The sequence below is a fragment of the Citrus sinensis genome, chromosome 8 (assembly GCF_022201045.2).
Source record: "Citrus sinensis cultivar Valencia sweet orange chromosome 8, DVS_A1.0, whole genome shotgun sequence".
Taxonomy (NCBI): Eukaryota; Viridiplantae; Streptophyta; class Magnoliopsida; order Sapindales; family Rutaceae; genus Citrus; species Citrus sinensis.
The window spans coordinates 5312205-5332824 of record NC_068563.1 but is presented as its reverse complement, the minus strand read 5'-3'; the positions used below and the strand labels follow the sequence as shown (position 1 = coordinate 5332824).

General features: G+C 35.4%; 2 protein-coding genes and 2 pseudogenes across 5 annotated transcripts; all 4 read right to left on the bottom strand.

Moving 5' to 3' along the window:
* Positions 1 to 842: 842 nt before the first annotated feature.
* LOC102623022 (phenylcoumaran benzylic ether reductase Pyrc5) lies at positions 843 to 6760 on the bottom strand. Of its 4 annotated transcripts, none has more exons than XM_052432410.1 (5): positions 6455 to 6760; positions 6192 to 6326; positions 5843 to 6080; positions 1275 to 1478; positions 843 to 1185 (listed from the first exon to the last, which is right to left on the bottom strand). In XM_052432410.1, the coding sequence occupies exons 1-5, from the start codon at positions 6635 to 6637 to the stop codon at positions 1019 to 1021; spliced, it is 927 nt and encodes a 308-aa protein (XP_052288370.1). In that variant the 5' UTR covers positions 6638 to 6760; the 3' UTR covers positions 843 to 1018. The 4 variants fall into 4 exon arrangements, with proteins under 4 accessions (XP_052288370.1, XP_052288369.1, XP_052288371.1 ...); XM_052432409.1 differs by lacking the exon at positions 1275 to 1478 and adding an exon at positions 5181 to 5384 and having other exon boundaries at positions 6455 to 6735; XM_052432408.1 differs by lacking the exons at positions 843 to 1185; positions 1275 to 1478 and adding exons at positions 4673 to 5091; positions 5181 to 5384 and having other exon boundaries at positions 6455 to 6733.
* Positions 6761 to 10018: 3258 nt separating this feature from the next.
* LOC112499321 (phenylcoumaran benzylic ether reductase POP1-like) lies at positions 10019 to 11517 on the bottom strand (annotated as a pseudogene).
* Positions 11518 to 12340: 823 nt separating this feature from the next.
* LOC102619454 (probable pinoresinol-lariciresinol reductase 3) lies at positions 12341 to 15552 on the bottom strand (annotated as a pseudogene).
* On the bottom strand, positions 14606 to 20021 carry LOC102623301 (probable pinoresinol-lariciresinol reductase 3). The gene is made up of 9 exons (XM_052432933.1): positions 19874 to 20021; positions 19556 to 19763; positions 18441 to 18507; positions 17561 to 18043; positions 17315 to 17449; positions 16612 to 16849; positions 16288 to 16491; positions 15554 to 15721; positions 14606 to 14808 (listed from the first exon to the last, which is right to left on the bottom strand). Exons 4-8 carry the CDS (start codon positions 17741 to 17743, stop codon positions 15555 to 15557), a joined length of 927 nt encoding a protein of 308 aa, XP_052288893.1. The 5' UTR covers positions 17744 to 18043; positions 18441 to 18507; positions 19556 to 19763; positions 19874 to 20021; the 3' UTR covers positions 14606 to 14808; position 15554.
* Positions 20022 to 20620: the final 599 nt, after the last annotated feature.

The following is a 20620-nucleotide window of genomic DNA, read 5'->3' as shown; positions in this document are numbered from 1 at the left end:
AACTCAAATTCAAAAAAATGGAAACATTTGTTAACAAGTTTTTAGATTCAATTGATAATTTATATTTCAGTTAAGAATATCAAGTTGTTTATACAATTTCTATTGTTAAAATCAAATTGAATGCAAGCAAGCGCTTGTACAAAGAAATGAAAAGAATTAACATCAATAACGACCAAGAAGTATTTGATTCCTTTGAAGAGGAAAATAGGATAGCATTAATGGAATCAATTTTATCTAGTCTTGAAATAATACAAGATAGGTGCAAAACTAATAATAGAACTCAAAACCGACCATAACTAATGAATAATAATAATGATAATAAGAATATGTTCATTCAAGAAGCCAAAATTTAGATTACAGCCTCTCTGTGAAAGCCTTGATGACATGATCCTTAGTTGGAAAAATAGATGCGTGTGTGTGTGTGTGTGTGTGTGTGTGTGTGTGTGTGTGTGTGTGTGTATAGAAATGTTAAAAGAAAAAATTTGGTCCATGTTACAAAAGAGGTAAATGATCATAAATATAGGATCTCATCTAGAATTTATAGATCTATATAAGTTTGATAATCATTTAAAAGTTTATAAAATAATAGTTAAAACTTTAAAAGGCTTTAAGGATAGATGTAGGAGAAATGGAAGAAGAGATGATTCATTAAGATTATAGGTCCCTAAGATGAATATAAAAATCTTTGGGCAGTAAAAGAAATTAATAAAATTTAACATATTTTGCAAAATGATCCTTGTTGTATTAGATGTTGTACACATTGTTGTAAGCATATCATTGTTGTTTAACTTTTAGGTGCTCGTGACTTTATAATTATTTTTAGATTAAGCACATGGAGCTGCTTTATTTAATCACTGTGTACTGACATAGCGGACATAATATGGTGTTACAAATTCCATTGAGAACCAAACGAAAGTAAGGCCAACAACCATAATGCTTACATATAGAAACCAAAGATGGCAACAAGCCAATTATTTATTTCCCAAGATCCTGCAAGCTGCAGCTCAACAGAGAAGGGTTACACAAACTGACTGAGATACTCATCAACTGTAGTGTACTTGACATCAGGATAAAGCTGCGAGGCTTCAACTCCAAACGATGGTTCAATCTGGAAGTTGGTTTGATCTCCCTTCACGAAAGCAGAGTGCTGAATTGATAATATCACATTGACTGGAGGTGCAGCTTCTGCAACGTTTCGGAGAAGGCAGTACTAATAAGGCACAAAATTTATTGCTCTCTTTGATAAAATTTAAAAAGTAAGAATTCTAGCTAACCTTGAATATTCTTTAGGACTTGCTTCTCCGGAACGTACACCCTTTGGAGGGTTTTGCCAATCTTTCTCTCCCACAAGGACACAAGATCATTGAATGAGTAAATATTACCAGGGGGTTTAATATAAAGGATTTTGTTCAAGGTTCTGGGATCATCAACCGCTTTGATAGTATAGGTTCCAATATCATCTTCCTTGTTATAAACAGCTGAAAATCAAATGACGAAACCAGTTAGCTTAGATTCATTAAACTATTGTGTTACAGTTGTGATGTAGCAGTTAAGCAGTTAAAGTGTTTAGTAATTACTTTATCTTATAGTTACTTGGATTTATTTAGTATTGAGGTGCTCAAAAAAAAAAAAAAAGACAGTATTTTTGAAAAAATTAGTCAAGGATTATAAGTTTTAATCAAACAACTATTAGATAAAATCATCTTAGTTTAATGCAATTATTTACCAAACACTTTTTAATTACTTTTAAGCTTTCCAAACTACCATACCAAACAGACCCTAAATTAATTTACTATATCTTCTATACTACAACAGTTTTTGGCCATAATATTAAAACTGCAATAACAAACAGGGCCTTAATCATGCTTGTTTCAACAATCTTGTTATGAGCAATGAGCTAAATTTATTTTTCCTTTAGGATTTCCATCGCCTAAGATGACAACTTTATCCCTAGGTGGGGCAGTGGCTCCGGGCTGCGACAAATTGGGAAGAAAGTAACCAGCAAAGAAATTCGACGCTACATAAGTATACGGAATGCCTTCAGCCTCAACGGCTCGGCGGATTTTCGCCTTTGTGACAAATGCTGATTTTGCTGGCTCAACGGCATTGACTCTATCAACATCATTGCCAAATTCTGAAGGGAAGAATCGCTGGATAATAATAATAATAACACACAACATCAGTTAATTACTTGCGTCCATGCCATTGGTTTATAATAAGTTAATTAATTTAATTTTAACAACAATATTAATTATGTTATACCTTAACGTTACCGGCTTCTTTAATGGCAGCAATAATCTTGACCTGATCAGCTAATAAAGTGTGGCCGACTGTTGATATCACCACGTCCACTTGTTTTATCGCCTTCACCAAGCTCCCGTGATTCAACACATCTCCCTGCATAATAATAACAGCAATCGAAAAAAGTGGACAATCCATTCCAATGGTTAAAATTTCACTAGGAAGCAATTACGCTTATGATTGTAAAAGAATTGATAAAATAAACTATGAGATTTGTCTTAGCCAAGCTATAATACCAGATCATTTAAGATTATACCCAATGATTAATTTTGGTCCAAAAGCTGATCCAAAATTAATAAAAGACATGTTTGAATATAGTTTTTTTAACCTTGTTTATTTAGGAAATTAAAAAAGCTCCCCGAAAAAATTACAGAGGCTGTCGATGATCTCAAAAGAATATCTAAAACAAGAGAGATGGTTTTTATCAAGATTCTCACTGCTTGCCCTAAATACTGTAATAACAAATGGTATCCAGTGCAACACATAGATTTAAGTTGGGATTAGCAGTAAAAAAAAACGTTAGTCCAACTGTTGATGTGGGTTAGGTTTACAATGATTATTATCCTGAACTATTCGAGCCTAAAGCTCTCACTAGTAAAAGGGGCCATTTGAATAAAAGTCCTCTATGAATTTCTCGAGAGCATGAACAAGGAAAAAATATGGCTCCATGAAGCCACAAAGGACCATATAATCTTTTCTTTGAGTAGAAAAGAAAATATCATGGCCAGACAGACAATACTAAAAAAGAAAAAGGCAATGTATGAAAATCTCATGGAATCTAGCTTGCTAACACACCACGAGGTATGCAAAGTACTAAAGCATCATTCATCATATGGCTATTCCTATGAAGAATCAAATGATGAATCTAACAGGGAAGACATGTCACTACATGAAGAACTGATAATTGGCATGTGACAGGATAAGAAAAGATTCCAAAAAGATAAAGCCTATCAGAACTATGTGAAGGCTGCTAGTCAATAGGAAAAAGATGACAACAAATGTCTTCAATGATAGAAGAAGATGAGGGTCACCTTATCACAAGGGAATCCACTAGAAAAATTTAACAAGTGTCATTTAAAAAGAGATAATATTATCTTTTCAAGCTTATAAATCAAAATACGTAAGAAGGGGAGGACATCACATGTCTAAACCTTCACTCATATATGTATTCTCTGTGACTTTCTTTTGTAAACAATTCGAATTATGAAATAAATAAAACTCTTTTGAGCGAAATTATCATCTTCCTGATATCTTATATATTCTTAGAAATTAACTAAGAACCTTACATACCAATACTTGTGCTAGATGAGGAAGATTTCTTGTTACTAAGCACTTTTCTAGAGATAACTGCAAGAAATTCACTTAGACATATCTTACAAGGCTAGTCTGCTATGTGTAGCGTTAGGCCGTGTGGAATAGTTGTTGAGGTGATCTTGCATGATGTGTGAAGTTATGGCGGTACTGACTATGGACCTCTCTATGGTTGAAGGCAATTATTGAATCTATCTCAGAATTCCGACAGATAGAACATTAGTTAGTAATTTTGAACTTTCTTATTTTATTTTAGCAACAAACAGAAGTATGTTGGGTCTTATTTGTTTTTTGAGATTTCATAAGAAAGGAAGTGATAAGATTAACTCAAATTAAAAAAAAAATGGAAAGATCTGTTAACAAGTTTTTATATTCAATTGATAATTTAGATTTCAGTTAAGAATATCAAGTTGTTTATACAATTTCTATTGTTAAAATTAGATTGAATGCAAGCAAGCACTTGTACAAAGAAATTAAAAGGCTTAACATCAATAATGACCAAGAAGTATTTGATTCCTTTGAAGAGGAAACTAGGATAGCATTAATGGAATCAACCTTGAAATAATACAAGATAGGTGTAGAACTAATAATATAACTCAAAATCGACCATAAATAATGAATAATAATAATAATGATAATATGAATATGTTCATTAGGAAGCTGAATTTAGATTACAATGTCTCTGTGAAAGCCTTGATGACATGATCCTTACTTGGGAAAATAGATATGTGTGTGTGTGTATATATATAGAAATGTTAAAAGAAAAAAATTGGTTCATGTTACAAAGGAGGCAAATAATCATAAATATAGGATCTCATCTAGAATTTATAGATCTATGAGTTTGATAATCATTTAAAAGTTTATAAAATAATACTTAACTTTTAAAGAGTTTAAGGATAGATGTAGGAGAAATGGAAGAGGAGATGATTTATTAAGACTATAGGTCCCTAAGATGAATATAAAAATCTTTGGGCAGTCAAAGGAATTAATAAAATTTAACATATTTTACAAAAAGATCCTTGTTGTTTTAGATGTTGTACACATTGTTGTAAGCATATCATTGTTGTTTAACTTCCAGGTGCTTGTGACTTTATAATTATTTTTAGATTAATCACATGGGGCTACTTTATTTGATCACTGTGTACCGACATAGTCGACACAATATGGTGTTAATTACAAACTACACATTGAGAAACAAACGAAAGTAAGGCCAACAACCATAATGCTTACATATAGAAACCAAAGATGGCAAAAAGCCAATTATTTATTTATTTCCCAAGATCCTGCAAGCTGCAGCTCAACAGAGAAGGGTTTACACAAACTGACTGAGATACTCATCAACTGTAGTGTACTTGACATCAGGATAGAGCTGCGAGGCTTCAACTCCAAACGATGGTTCAATCTGGAAGTTGGTTTGATCTCCCTTCACGAAAGCAGAGTGCTGAATTGATAATATCACATTGACTGGAGGTGCAGCTTCTGCAGCGTTTTGGAGAAGGCGGTATTAATAAGGCACAAAATTTATTGCTCTCTTTGATAAAATTTAAAAAGTAAGAATTCTAGCTAACCTTGAATATTCTTTAGGACTTGCTCCTCCGGAACGTACACCCTTTGGAGGGTTTTGCCAATCTTTCTCTCCCACAAGGACACAAGATCATTGAATGAGTAAATATTACCAGGGGGTTTAATGTAAAGGATTTTGTTCAAGGTTCTGGGATCATCAACCGCTTTGATAGTATAGGTTCCAATATCATCTTCCTTGTTATAAACAGCTGAAAATCAAATGACGAAACCAGTTAGCTTAGATTCATTAAACTGTTGTGTTACACTAGTGATGTGGCAGTTAAGCAGTTAAAGTGTTTAGTAATTACTTAAAACTCTATCTTACAATTACTTGGATTTATTTAGTATTGAGGTGTTCAAAAAAAAAAAAAAAAAGACAGTATTTTTGACAAAATTAGTCAAGAATTATAAGTTTTAATCAAACAACTATTAGATAAAATCATCTTGGTTTAAAAACTAAGTCTTTACAATTATTTACCAAGCACTTTTTAATTGTTTTTAAACTCTCCGAACTACCGTACCAAACAGACCCTAAATTAATTTGCTATATCTTCTATCCTACAACAGTTTTTGGCCATAATTTTAACACTCAATAACAAATAGAGCCTTAATCATGCTTGTTTCAACAATCATGTTACGAGCAATGAGCTTAATTAATTTATGTTACCTTTTGGATTTCCATCGCCTAAGATGACAACTTTATCCCTAGGTGGGGCAGTGGCCCCGGGCTGCGACAAATTGGGAAGGAAGTAAGCAGCAAAGAAATTCGACGCTACATAAGTATACGGAATCCCTTCAGCCTCAACGGCTCGGCGGATTTTTGCCTTTGTGGCAAATGCTGATTTTGCTGGCTCAACGGCATGGACTCGATCAACATCATTCCCAAATTCTGAAGGGAAGAATCTCTGGATAATAATAATAACATACAACATCAATTAATTAATTGCGTCCAAGCCAATGCCATTGGTTTATAATTAATTAATTTAATTTTATTAACAATATTAATTATGTTATACCTTAATGTTACCAGCTTCTTTAATGGCCGCAATAATCTTGACCTGATCACCTAATAAAGTGTGACCGACCGTTGATATCACCACGTCCACTTGTTTTATCGCCTTCACCAAGCTCTCGTGATTCAACACATCTCCCTGCATAATAATAACAGCAATAAAAAAAATAAATAAAGAAAATAATAATATAAAGTAGATGCTACACTGCGACGTGTAAAAATGATCGGAATAAACAATTGAAAAAAAAAAGAAAAATGAAAGCGTACGATGACGAGATTGACGCCGAGTTTTTTGAAGTGATCGAGGAGCTGAGATTTGGAAGGATCGGAGAGTGTGGATTCTCTCACGAGCACGAACGTCGGGTGGCCGGCTTTCGCGCTCGCTTCGACGATGAATTTGCCGATGTACCCTGTACCGCCGATGAATAGAATCTTGCTTTTCGACGCCATTACCGAGAATTATTCAGTTCAATTTCGGGGATTCTTTCCTTTTTTTTTCTGTTTTGTTTTGAAATGATCAAATGGATGGATATTTTGTGTCCGACGGTGGTGCCTTTATAGGGTGCGTGAAAGCGAAGCAGTTCGTACATGCAGTTTCACGCTTGACTGAGAGGACGAAAATGCCCTTGAGGTTTAAGGATAAAAGCCATAATGCGTCTAGATTCATTTTGTCTATGGGTGACAGGATAGAATGAAATGACGTAAGCATAACGCTGGCTTGTTTCTGGTTCACAAATATCGCCAGATTCATTCTTTTCAGGTTTCGCAGTTCGATTCTCTGGCGGTTCTAATTCTGACTTTTTGATTAAATACACGAATTCGAATTCAGTTTAACAATTTTTTTTTTAATTCGGTTTTAAGATGTGATATATGTTCCTTGTGGCAATATACCATTTAAATTTGTTTACATATTATATTCATCTGTCCGGCGACATTGCCTTTGTGGTATGGTACCCCAGGCTGTTGTCCTTTCATGAACTGACCGTTAGATATCAAGCTATCGAATCCGACGGCTGTCCTTTAGAGGACTTTAATAAACTAGTAGGGGTAACCGGTTAATCCTATCTAGTGTGATTTGGACCAAAATGCCCTTCTTCTCTAACAAAACTTACGCACAGGTCTTAAAGAACCAGTAATTTTTTTTTTTTTTTAATAACCAAAATCCATCGATTCATATTTTCTTCATTACATTTTCAGATCTCAAGTCATTTTGCTGACTTCATTGTGCGCCATAAACTCTATCTCATTCTACATTTGCAAGAGACCAAGAATAGAGTTAGACCCTATTTAGTATTGGGATACCATACATTAAAAAATTACAATGTGAGATTTAAAAAAAAAAAAAAAAGCGGTGGTTGTTGAGGCAACTAAGGTTAAATAAAGCTTCTAACAGTTGGGCTTAACTTGAAGTGAGTTTCTAAATCTTTTTCTGCTGATTTGGACGCTAAATTTGACTAAATCCCACGTTTTTTTTTTTAATTTTCTTCCACTTCACCAACTCAATGACATTATTCTTTCTATTAATATTTTCTTCCTTTGACTCTACACAAGAGCTGAAAATCATTTCTCACATGCCACTATACATTAGTTATGGATTTCTTTCATTCTCACAAGCAAAATCCATTTCTTTCTTTCTCAATGGTCCGTTTGAGTTGATTTGATTAGCAGAGAAGTGTGAGGGGCAGAAAGCGAGAGGGGTTGTGACTGTTGATTAGTTATGAATTATAATAACTGGTCGGCAATCGTTACCTTCTTATGGTGGGTAGTTCTCTATTTCACCAATAAATTGCATCCATTGTGCTAGTCGTTATCTGTATCCCAATTTACCGGTAATTTACTCGTCAAACCTGTCTCCTAAAGCTCTTACGTGTCTCCTTAGCTACCCATAGATTTTGCTTTTGAATAAGGCAACGGTGGATCAACTAAATTGTCATTTAAAACTAAATGTTTGGTGCAAATACAAAATTAATTATTTTTATAAGAGTAATGATATAGTCACAAATTCTTGTATAAATTTATTTTGTATAAATTAATGTGGCATGAAAAGATTAATTGAATTACATATCACTTACCCCACATGATTTATTTTTATTATTTTATATTTTCATTCAACCAATAAATTAATGTCATGTCAATTTGTACAAGAGTTTGTGATTATATCATCACTTTTTTTATAATACTTAAATGAATTATGAGTCGCCGAGAGTGATTGTTGACAGTGACAATCAGACGACTTTTTGATACTATATAAGAATGGTAAAGCAGCCACTAGGATTTTCTCTTCCATATTTGGCACTTCATTATTTTCTAGAAACCATACACAACATTACAACCAGACAAGAGCCACCAACCATTCAGTTTTAACAATGTTTCTTTCTTGGCAAAAATAGAAAAGAAAACAGAAAGAGTAGAGTAACAGATCTATAATACACACTGTTTTAGACAGATTTTGAGTTCAAAGGAAATGAGGAAAACCTATCTAAAACAATGAATTTGTATTTTTAGGAGAAACGGGGTACCTCACAAATTTGTTGTGTGTGGTATCTTTGAATTCAGAGGAGGTGAGAAGGGATGAGGAAGTCGTAACAATGGTAAAAGGTTTGAACCAAGAAAAACGGCCTTCAAAACGAGCTTCACACCTGCAAAACAGTTAGATAGAGGTTAGAAGTGAAGCCGAGATACCCCAACGTTCATACTCCGACGATTAAGTTAGCAACTCAAGTTTTTTTATAGTAAAGAGAGCTTGTTAGTCCTCTGTAAATCAATGTTTAAGGTTGAAGAAAGCTTATTTTGTGGAGTGTGAGTGTTCATGAGTGAATGAATGACTTAAAAGAATAAAACTTAGACACCTTTATATATATGAAGTACCTCAGCTGCCACGTGGCGTATCTTTTATGGCTATTGGCTATCCCTTTCCACGCCTTTCACGTCTTTTTACCTTATTATGATTTTTGGGCCGTTATGTGCATGCTTGGGAATCAAGAAGGCGTTCGTGGCGTATCTTATCCTTTGGGAACGTGGCGCACGCTGGAGAGTGGTCTAGGATACCTCTACAGGGGCTGTCGGGTTAGTCGACTGAGGACTACAGTCCTTGAGACAATGTCTTTCACTTTTGGTAGAGGTGGCAGGCGGCTGTCATCACTTTTTAGTACGACGTTTTGATATTTAATTTTGATAAAATTGAATATTATCCTTTAAGAGATGGAGACATTTCTCATGGCAGACTTTTTCAGAGGATTCTCCTTAATCGAATTTGTTGGGTACCTCAAGTTATACGGGGTACCTCGAGTTACTCTCGAGTTATGCCGAGTACCTCGATCTATGCGGGGTACCTCGAATTATGTCGGGTACCTTAGATTATACTGAAGTTATTCTGTTCATTGACGCGTGGCGTTCTGCTACCTTTTCTATTTTTCCCCCAAACACACACCAATACCAATTTATAGATAATCTATACGGTAGCTGGTTGGTCGACTCATTGTGATCCTACTGAAAGTTAAGGAGGATGCCGGTGCAGAAGAGATACCTCATACGTTCATAAATGATACCCCTAATAACAGATGACGTGCGTGCAACAACCTCTTCGGTTTTATCATTTTGAATGCAAAAAAAGTAGTGAACATGAAAAATATTCTGTTTCAATCACTCAGAGAAGAGTGAAGTCTAGGTCTGGATTATTAATGCACATTAAATGCAGACCAAAAAAAAAAAGTGAAGAATCAAAAGGTAGCTGATGTGGATTGGTCACTGTTTTAACGCAATGATAATTGTTGAATAAGAATGTCTCAAGTTATGGAACTGTAACATGAAAGAATGTCTCAAATTATGGAAATGAAACATGTTTCATGTCGTATTCGTACCATAACCAGAACTAGAACAAGACCCACGTGGGAGTTCTAAATACATACTGTATCACATTGATGTTCTGATCTTATCCATGAATGATCTTTTACGAATCTGCAGAGACAGCAAGTGAAGCATAAGGAAAATCAAAGTTAGTACCATACAAGAGGGTATCTCAACTGATGATGGAGGTGTGTAATTAAAAAAGAAAAAAAAATTCGTGAATACCAATATTATTGTGAAAAACTAGCATAAAACAATGCCAGAGCTTGGCTTCTTGACAAGAAAGGCAACTTGCTCTTTGCTAGTATAGTCTAAATAAACATCATCTTACAAACTTCATTGAACTGGCCAAAGCAGGGAAAGCCAGCCGCTGTCTTTATACCACAGAACCAGGGATGGAAACCACCCAACTTTTGGTTAGGATCCTGCTGCTCATCTCAGAAGGTTTATATGAACTGATTGAGGTACTCATCCACAGTAGTATAGTTGACATCTGGATAAAGCTCTGTTGCCTCTACTCCAAATGAAGGTTCAATTTCGAAGTTGGTCTGATCTCCCAAGACACGAGCCTTCTCTAAACACAGGAAAACAGGCAAGCATTGTAAAAACTTGATATCCTTGCGAGCAATCTGAGATCTAGAAAGAAAACTGATTCATACAGATTTCAAACAACACAACCATGAATAGATGTTCTTGAGATTGTTGAAACCAATTAGATTCTATCGCATTTTGGAGAAGCAAAAAAATTTCCATTATCGGTCAGTTATATCTATCCACTTGATAAGACCAAGGAAAAATTCTCCATGTGTTGTCATCAGTAACGAATAAAGTGATAGTTCTAACTAACCTTGAATGTTTTTCAGAAGTTGGTCCTCTGCAACATAGACCCTGTCAAGGGCTTTGCCAATCTTTTCCTCCCACAGAGACACAAGATCATTGAATGAGTAGATATTGCCACGGGGTCTGAATGTAAAGTATTTTGTTCAGTGTTCTTGGATTATCCACTGCTTTGATAGTATAGGTTCCAATATCATCTTATTAAAAATTGCTGGGGATCAAATGACAAAACCAGTCACATTCATTTAAGTAAAGTGTCAAGATCAAATATCAATAATTTGGCTATTGCCGAGGAAATTACTCTGATTGGAAGCGGCAACTGATCTTCTCCGATTAATGTTGGTGAATTAATGTGTTGAAATCATCCCCTTATTCATGCTTTTTCAAGTCATTCTATATAACTACAGTAACCACCATTGCGTGTACAGAGTAAATGTATCAAGAAGCGCCTTACCTTTTGCATTTCCATCACCTACGATGACCACTTTATCCCTTAGAGGAGCTGTGGCTCCAGGCTGTGAGAAAAAGTAATAATAATTTTGAACACTTTGAGATCGTTGACTGGATACCGTTAAAGCTAAGAGACTGGGGAGAGCGCGAGCGTTGTTTGTCTGTTTCTGCAATTTCGGGCGTGGCGTCCAATTCATTTTGAAATTTGGATCGGGTTTGGTGGGTCTATAGGCATCGGCCGAGTGACGCAAGCATGATGTTGGCGTGCGTTTCCGGTTTAGGTCCGGTTCATTTTGCACTTGGCTTGGCTTGGCTCAACGGATTTTTTTTCCTTTTTTAAATATTACATTAATTCTACTAATATCAACATCAAATAGAATAAATATGTAGCTTGAAAATTAGCTAAAAAATCAGAGGAAGTTACCAAAAATAAAAGAAAAGTAATCTTTATATTAATTGTCATTGACATGATTGATTTTGTTGTATTTTTCAAAGTTTGGAAAAAAATGTGAGAACCATTCAATTAATTGATGATTACGAATCGATGACTATTGGATACAAATTCTTATACAAATAAAAAATGTACATATTGATATTTGATATTGATATATTATTTTATTCACTTATTTTTTTTTTTAAAAAAGATAATATAAAACGTGAGTATGTGATAATTGAGTGATGATACAGCTACAAACTCTTGTACAAACTGATGTGTTATTAATTTATTGATTGAATGAAAATATAAAATAATAGAAATAAATCATGTGGGCTAAGAAATATTTAATTCAACCAATTAATTAACGCCACATCAGTTTGTACAAAATAAATTTGTACAAGAGTTTGTGACTATATCATTACTCGTGATAATTTATATAAGATACCAAATTAGTTTGTACAAATAGAATTTGTACCGTTGTTTAACTATGTAACGATATGAATCAAATAAGTAGACTAGAACTAAATGATGAATTTAAAAAAAATGTAAAATCAGACGTATTCAGGTTCATAAATGAATGAGCATAGGACGACAAACAATAGACCTTGTTATTGTTCTGCATCAAATCCATGTTCCAGATTTTATCAATGAATCTAAATAATGATCCAAGGACAATATCATAATGAAGGATAATAATCTTACACCGAGGTATCTAAATAGTCGCTGATTGTAGTGTATTTCAAATGCGGATAGAGTTTTGTTCCATCCAGCTCCCCAGAAGACTCCATATTAAAAGTATGACTGGTCTCCCTTTACAAATGCAGAAAATATGAAAATAAACTCCTTGTTCTCCGGAAATGGTGTTTCTGCAATTCAATAAACAACTCACTCACATATTCCATATCATTCTTGAGATGGTTTCTATATCACTAGCAACTTTTTTAAACTTGGCAATAAGAGATGCCCAAAAGTACCTTTAATTTTCTTAACAAGCTCCTCTGCTGGAACATAAATCCTCTCAAGCTTCTTAGCTATCTTACTCTCCCAAGTCTCAACGTGCTTGTTCACTGAGTGCACACATCCTGGGGACCTGAGGTGCAACAACTTATTCAATGTACGTGGATCATCCAGTGCATTAATCGTGAAAGCAGCAACATCAGTGTCCTTCACAAACACGCCTGCATAGAGTCCACAAGAATATTACCAATAACAATGAGTTTTGAGTGAGCTAGTAAAATTTTGTTCAGCAATTTATTAACCTCTAGTGTTCCCATCTCCAAAGATTGTCAGCTTGTCCGTTGGAGGAGTAGTTGGGTTTAGTTGGACAAGTGATGGAAGTAAACGGCTCATAAAGAAGTTGCAGCAGATGCAAGTGTAGGGAATTCCTTCAGCTTTTATGAGACGTCGAATTTCAGTTCTATGTGCATAGAAGTTGCTGCCAATCCTAATAGCCAATTTTTATCTGGACCTGCTCCGTATTCAGATGGAATAAACCTCTGAAAATGTTTACATATTCTTGGATCATACTGAATATGCATATGTACTACATATGCGAAATCATAGATATACTTGCCAGGGTACTAGAGTTTCTAAGAGCACAGAACAATAATGAAACTTTTACCAAAAAATTGAACAAGTAAATAAATCTCTACATCGTTTCAGAATATTTCTCACCTCTTAATGTGAAAGTTCAACCAAGTACTTGTCAAAAAGTTAGGTGATAAGAAATTTTTTTTAAAAAAGGCTCTAATATCTCAAAATTTACAGCTTTTTTTGCTTCTATATGCAGGATTTACATAGAGTTGATATAGTAGGTAACATGCATGAGAAACAATTAACAATCAAATTTCAAACAAATATACATATTAAACCAAGAGTAGAGGTAAAAATAAGTAGACATGATCTCGGTTACAATCAATAAACATGATAGAAATAATGCTTCACACAATTTCTTTTTTAAGAAATAAATTTTGATCTACAAGGTTAGACATTTTACGGTTGAACCTTTATGCAACCGGCTTCTTTGATAGCTCTAATGAGATTCTTCTGATCAAAAGCTTGTCTATTGGAATTGAGCATATCACCACATCCACTTGCTTCACTGCTTCTAACAGACTCTTCTCATCTTCCAATAATCCCCAATAATCAAAGACCCCAGAATGAAAGACTCTCAAAAGTGAAAAATTAAAATCTAAAGAAAAGTAAATGATTTGAAAGCAGATAGAGTAAGTTCTGACTTTGAGGAGGGTTGCACCAGCACTTAGAGATACTCAATCTTCTGCTGTCTAATGGGGTCACAGGAAGCTGAGTCTCTAATAAGAGCAAATTTTGGGTGACCATATTCGATGCTCCTTCTGGTGAAATGGTAGCCAATTCTTCCTATTGCTCCAATTACCAACACTTTGCTCTTCCCCGCCATCTCCAGCAAACCACAACCCCCCCCCCCAACAACCCAAAACAAAATGTTTTCAGTTTGAGTATTGACTTCAGTTTTGTTGAAAGGACCTGACATCCGCAAGTTTAACTGACCTTAACTTCCATGTCATCTTCTTTGTCCCCTTCCAAGATTCACCATAATTACACATTCAACTGAGATATTGTGAGGTTAGCAATTCGAGTCCCTATTTGAGATATGGGGACTCAAAAATTTTCTTCTCTCAATTAAGATTTAACTGAGTGGAGGTAGTTTTCTGCTCATGAAATACGAATGGAGCAGTTATCTCTCAAATATTAATGGGAGTAAAAGTTTAGACAATGTTTTGTAAGAATTAATATAAACTTATCCAGTAGTATTCTGATGGTAAATATTAGTAGTTGTTTGATTGTAATATCAATATAAAAAAAAAAGATTATATATACTGATACTCTTTTTCTGCTTTCAATATAAAAAATATAAGCCATTCAAATTATTTAGTTTAGATATTGAGTAGAATTCTCTACAATAAAAGACAAAAAGATCACTCTTTTCCCATTGCTTTGCTATGCAATGAAAGTGACTAGTATTTCTATGATTCTTTTTCATTAGGTAAACTCAAATTTGATTCATTTTCTAAGTAGTTGAAGCTTTTATGACAGGTGGGTTGCTGCTACTTATGGAGAAGATGAGATCTAATGACCGAATCATTCCTTAGTTATGTAGAATACAAGGAACAAGTAACGAAAGATGAAGAATCCCTCCCTTAGGATCTTGTTATTAAACAAGGACAATGTTCTAATTCTATAAGAGCACAATTCATGCCACATAAGGGCATCAATTGCCTGCAGGCCATGAATAACCTCTCAGTAAAGCATTTTTACAAGTAAAAAACACTTGAAGTAAAAGCGCTTTTTGTAAAAGCACTTCTAAACCTGTTTGTCATCCTTTTCCTTTTGGCATGATTTTGTGAACATTAAAAAAATAACTCCTGCCCAAGATATTACAAATTTGAACTCACAGTAGAGCTTGTGGATTGAGGATGGTAATATTTACTTGTAGTTGGGCAGCATGCTGAACTAGGCAACAAACATTTAGCTATGTAATGTTAACAAAAACAAAGTACAAATCCAAAAATTTCTCATGTTTCTACATGCTTTAATGCTCCAAAGAAACTCTAAATGAACGAATTTCACATGAGCTTAAAATACCTGAGTGGGGATATTGTCCATCTTCTGCCTTGTCACATTCAGATTACAGGGAGTGGTTACATGTTCTGTACCACATCCATGCTCCACATCTAATCCATGAATTAGACAAGCCGTTCAATCTTCTTTCATAAATCCAAAAGACACAGTGAATTACCAAAACAGAAAAGAGTAGTTTTACAAGAGGTTGTCTAAATGCTCGCTAATTGTAGTGTATTTCAAGTGTGGATAGAGTTGTGTTCCCTCCACTCCACTGGAAGGCTCAATATCAAAGTATGTGTGATCTCCCTTTAAAAAGGTAGAATATATGAAAACCATCTCCAAGTTCTCTGGATACGGGGTATCTGCAATGCAACGAACACATATTCTTGGTATCGTTTCAAAGATGAAAACACTGGAGAAAATACACCAATCAGTGGTTCTAACAAGGAACGCAAGAAAAAAGTCACTATACCATATCGTCACTATACCATATCCCCTTGTCCACACAAATATATGCCTGTAACAAACAATGCTAAGCAAGAGCACATATTATTGTGTTTAGTACTCTGCCAGGTTAATTATGAGCCTCCCCTAAACTCATCCTTGTACCATTTCAGTAATGTTACGTATAAGTCTTAAACTAATTACGCATTTTTGTGATTCTGTCCCCTTGCAAATTCTCAAATAATCAGTAATATGTCCAAATCAGCATAGGATGATAGCTCTGACTAGCAAGAAGTCAACTACTATAAATGCTTACTAATTCATATCCAAAAATTTTCATTATCAATTTAATTAAATCTAGTTTGTATGTTGCAGTGTCATGCACTAAAATCTAAATCAACTTCAAAATGATTTCAGATTTTAACTTGCCAATAAAAGACATACACTGAATGGTAACAATATATGGTATATACTGCTAAGATACCTTTAATTTTCTTCAGAAGTTCCTCTTCTGACACATTAATCTTCTCAAGCTTCTTCCCTATCTTACTCTCCCAAGCTTCAACAAGCTCATTCATGCAGCAAACATTTCCTGGGGGCCTGAGGTACAACACCTTATTCAATGTACGTGGATCATCCAATGCACTAATCGTGAAAGCAGCAACATCAACGCTGTTCACAAAGACACCTGCATAGATCCACAAGAAGGCACCAAATTACCATAGCCACCACTTATCCAATAATAAAACAAACTAACTACTGAGCCAAATCTCAAGGAGAATAATCAAATCTTGGCCAGCAATTTAACCTTTAGTATTTCCATCTCCAAATATTGTGACCTTGTCCCTTGGAGGAGTCTTTAGGCCTGGTTGGACAAGAGATGGGAGTAAATAGCTCATGAAGAGGTTGCAGCAAATGTAAGTGTAGGGAATGCCTCCAGCTTCTATGAGACGTCGAATCTCAGATTTCCGTGAATAGAAGTTGTTGTCCAAGTCAGATATCTGAGATTTGTCTGGATCAGCCCCGAACTCTGATGGAATGAACCTCTGAAATAATATTCATATAAGCTTAACTTACTTAATAAGAGAACCAGTCCGAACATTGCTTACACATGCATCTTTACAACATTAACAGTGTTATCGACGATAGTAATGTTATATCTTCAAGAGTTGCACCTAATAGCTTTAGAGCAGTTTTAACTATAATATCAGCTACTAGTTAAGAATCGTAGCACAACTTCCAATCATATCTTAATTTGGTCTAAAAGCATATTAGATAATGAAATGTTTAAGCTGTTAAAAAGGAACAAATTGAACAAGTAAATAATTTCTACAAATGAAAGCAATAAAAGTAGCAGTCAGCTGTGCTCAAAGAAAATGCAAGCATGTACAGATTAAACGAAGACTGGGGGAGAAAATAATGGAAAAATGCACGGTAGCAGCCAATTAACAGGATGCAAATCATACATCACAAAATTCTGAAAAAAAAAACATTTATCGACAGTTTATAACCTTGATACAGCCTGCTTCTTTGATAACTCTAATGAGAAGCTTCTGATCAAGAACTTGTTTAGATGGGATTGAACATATCACCACGTCAACTTGCTTCACTGCTTCCATTAGACTCCCCTCATCCTCCAATGATCCCTTAAAAAAAAATGATATAAGGAAAAAGAAACCCGTAAAAACCCAACTTAAAAATGACAAAATTACAAAAAAAGGAAACAATCTTAAAGCAGAGAAAGATGGAGTGCTCACCTTGAGGAAGGTGACACCAGCAATGGAGAGAGACTGAAGCTTCTGCTGTTTGTTAGGGTCATTGAAAGATGAATCTCTAATGAGGGCAAAAGTTGGGTGACAATATTCAGTGCTAAACTTGGCCAAATGGTAACCCAATCTTCCTGTGGCTCCTATTATTAACACTTTGCTCTTCTTCTCCATTTCTCTCTCGCTCTCCAAAATTTTTGCTGCAGGTGTGTTAACTGTGGTTTTGGTTTGTACTTAGGTTCCCCAGTTTGACTGAACTGGTCCTGTCTTCCACGTCAGCTTCTGTGTCCACACGTGGGGTTCACATTCATTTTCTTATGTTTACTTGCTCACGTGGTATATTTGTTACATTGAGTTATGAGTACTTGCGCTTCCAAATATGACGCTATTTTAACAATTCTGAGTTTGAAATTTGAAGCAGAACCGAAGTAACCGAAGCCATAGAGCCATTCATGACTCTTCATAAGTATATTGCTGTACAAATCGAGTCACTGTTTCAGAGAAAATATACGAGCAGAATCTCAATTTCATCAATTGAAGGTTCTTCAATCTTTCTCAAATCAATTTTCTACCCTGATTCTTTTACTTAGATAATTGTATAAATTCTGAATAAGTTGACTTTTTCTGTTGTCAAAGAAGTTGACCAATTTTTTTCCCCTCTGTTGTCTCTGCAAGCAAAGTAGTTAATCTCTTTATGATTTTGTTCTTAGTAAAATTTGATTTTGACTTATTCTCTAAGAAATTGATGCTTTTTTAACCAGGTTGGTTGTTGCAAATAATTTTGACGATGAATGATCTAATGACAAGATCATTCCTTATTTACGTAGAACTCAAAAAACAGGCCATGAAAGGTGAAGAATCCCTGCCTGACCTTGAAATCGGCACCCAACTCTATGCTGTTGATAGGCAAAACCTTTCACAGTTCTTCGAAGAAGTAGCTGCAATCAAGATTGACATGGAAGATATCACCAATCTCTATATCAATATTCAAAGGCAGAATGAAGATACGAAATCCGCTCAAAGTTCGAAAATTCTTGGAGGGATTGGAGACAAAATCAAGTCAGAGATGGTCAATATATCCTTGAAAAATAGACAACTTTATCGTCCTCAAAACAAAATTTTACAGCGGTTGTTTTTTCAAAATAACGTTGACCCCTTAATGCTAATTAAGGGTGGACAAGGGATCGGTTCGTTCAGTATTGAGCCGAACCAGAAATTTTAGTTTGTTCCGTATTGAATTCTAAGAACTGATAAGAATAAAACTATAAAAAAATATGTAACCGGAACCAAAATTTTTGGTCAAATCCTTCAAATATTAATTTTTAAAAAATTTTCTTACAAAATTTATTTATTTATTTTTTCATAACCTCTTAAATCATGGCTCCTTGCACTATTTTAATATAAAAAAATATTAATGATTAATTTTTTTCGATTTGATTCTAGATTTAAAGAAAAAAAATACTAAATTGGAAATTTGAAAATTGAACTGAAATGGTTTTTTTCAGAACGGGTTCGGTTTTACCGGTCCTAATGCTAATTGTATCTTTTTTTAAAAAACAATTATTGGCTCTCCAAAAGCTTCGCATTTCTTTTTTTTTCTTTTTCATTTCACCTCCAAAACTATCCGCAATTAATTGATTAACATATTTTTTAATAATAATTTTCATAAAAAATATATGACATGATTTAGTTTTCTCTTAAATCTAGAGTACTCTTTGTTTGGGAAGGAAATATGGGGCCAATGATGAAGCGCTACGTGTCGATATTTAAGAGATTAATTTATCTCGGGTACCTTGGGTACCTCGGGTACCCTAGGTATCCCAGCTACCCTAAGCATTCCGGGGGTACCTCGGGTACACCATGAAAGGATACAAAAGTCTTCGTAAATATGTAAAGGAATATGTAGGCCCCGAATATAAAAAAGATCAGTTTGATACGTGTCAAAAAAATAAGGAAATCTCGTGCCGCAAAAGAGGAGAGAGTCACCTGTCACGCCAGCGAATCCGCCAAAAGTGTGATATCGTGACAGTTGGGACCACCAGCTTTTCCTGCTACGCCTGCAAAATTACAACGGAATTGCAGATGTACGCGGGACCACTCCACTACGCCTAACACGTGAATACGCCACAAACTTGCTCTCCACTCATAATTTTGAAACGTCTAAGCCGCCATATGCATGAAAATAAGAATATTCCTGACATGACAACAGTGAATGCCACTAAAATAGCGTCAGGTGGCACGGCGACCGGGGTACACCATATAAATACTCAGGTTTGATTTTATCAAGTAAGTTAAGACACTCACCACGAAAAACTAGGGTTTCTTCAACCTCAAAACCTCCATTACCGAGAGCTTGCAAGCTCTCTAACCTGAGATAACCCAACTCTGACTTGAGCGTCGGAGTGCAGTCGCCGGCCACCCCCGACTCCACCTTTGACCTCTTTTTTTGGTTGTTTCGCAGGTTTAAGGCGAATTTCACTAGCCCTCCCCACATAAAGTCAGACCCCTCCATATCCACCGTCATCTCAATCCTCATTCGCTCCACAAAAAGCCTAAACAGCCCGCACGTGCCGAACAAGCAAGGTACCTCGCTCCCCAACAAAAATATATAAATTTATTGCTCTTGGGTTGGTTTTGTGATTTTTTATTCATTGACCCAAAATCAGCTGCAAACAATTGGCGCCGTCTGTGGGGACACAAGCAAAAAGCCTCCTCTCAGTGCTAAGCTTTCCGGTACGTGCGCTTGCGCAGCCATGGCACTCGACGTACCCGCTGATAACCAAATGTTAGGCTATGATGGAGCGGAGGACCACGACAGTGATGAGAGGGGTGATTCGACTAGAAGGGCATCCCGCTTAGAGAAAGACAAATCTGTTAAGCAATCAGCTGGTATTCAACCCGACGAGGAGCCCGTTACCCATAAACACTTTGAAGATTTAGCTCACGCGATTCTCAGAGCAGTAGGATCTCGGGTACCCAAAGCAGCCACTTCCTTGATAACTCAAGATGTCCCGCCCCCACGCGGTGAGAAGCAGATCATACCAAGATCTG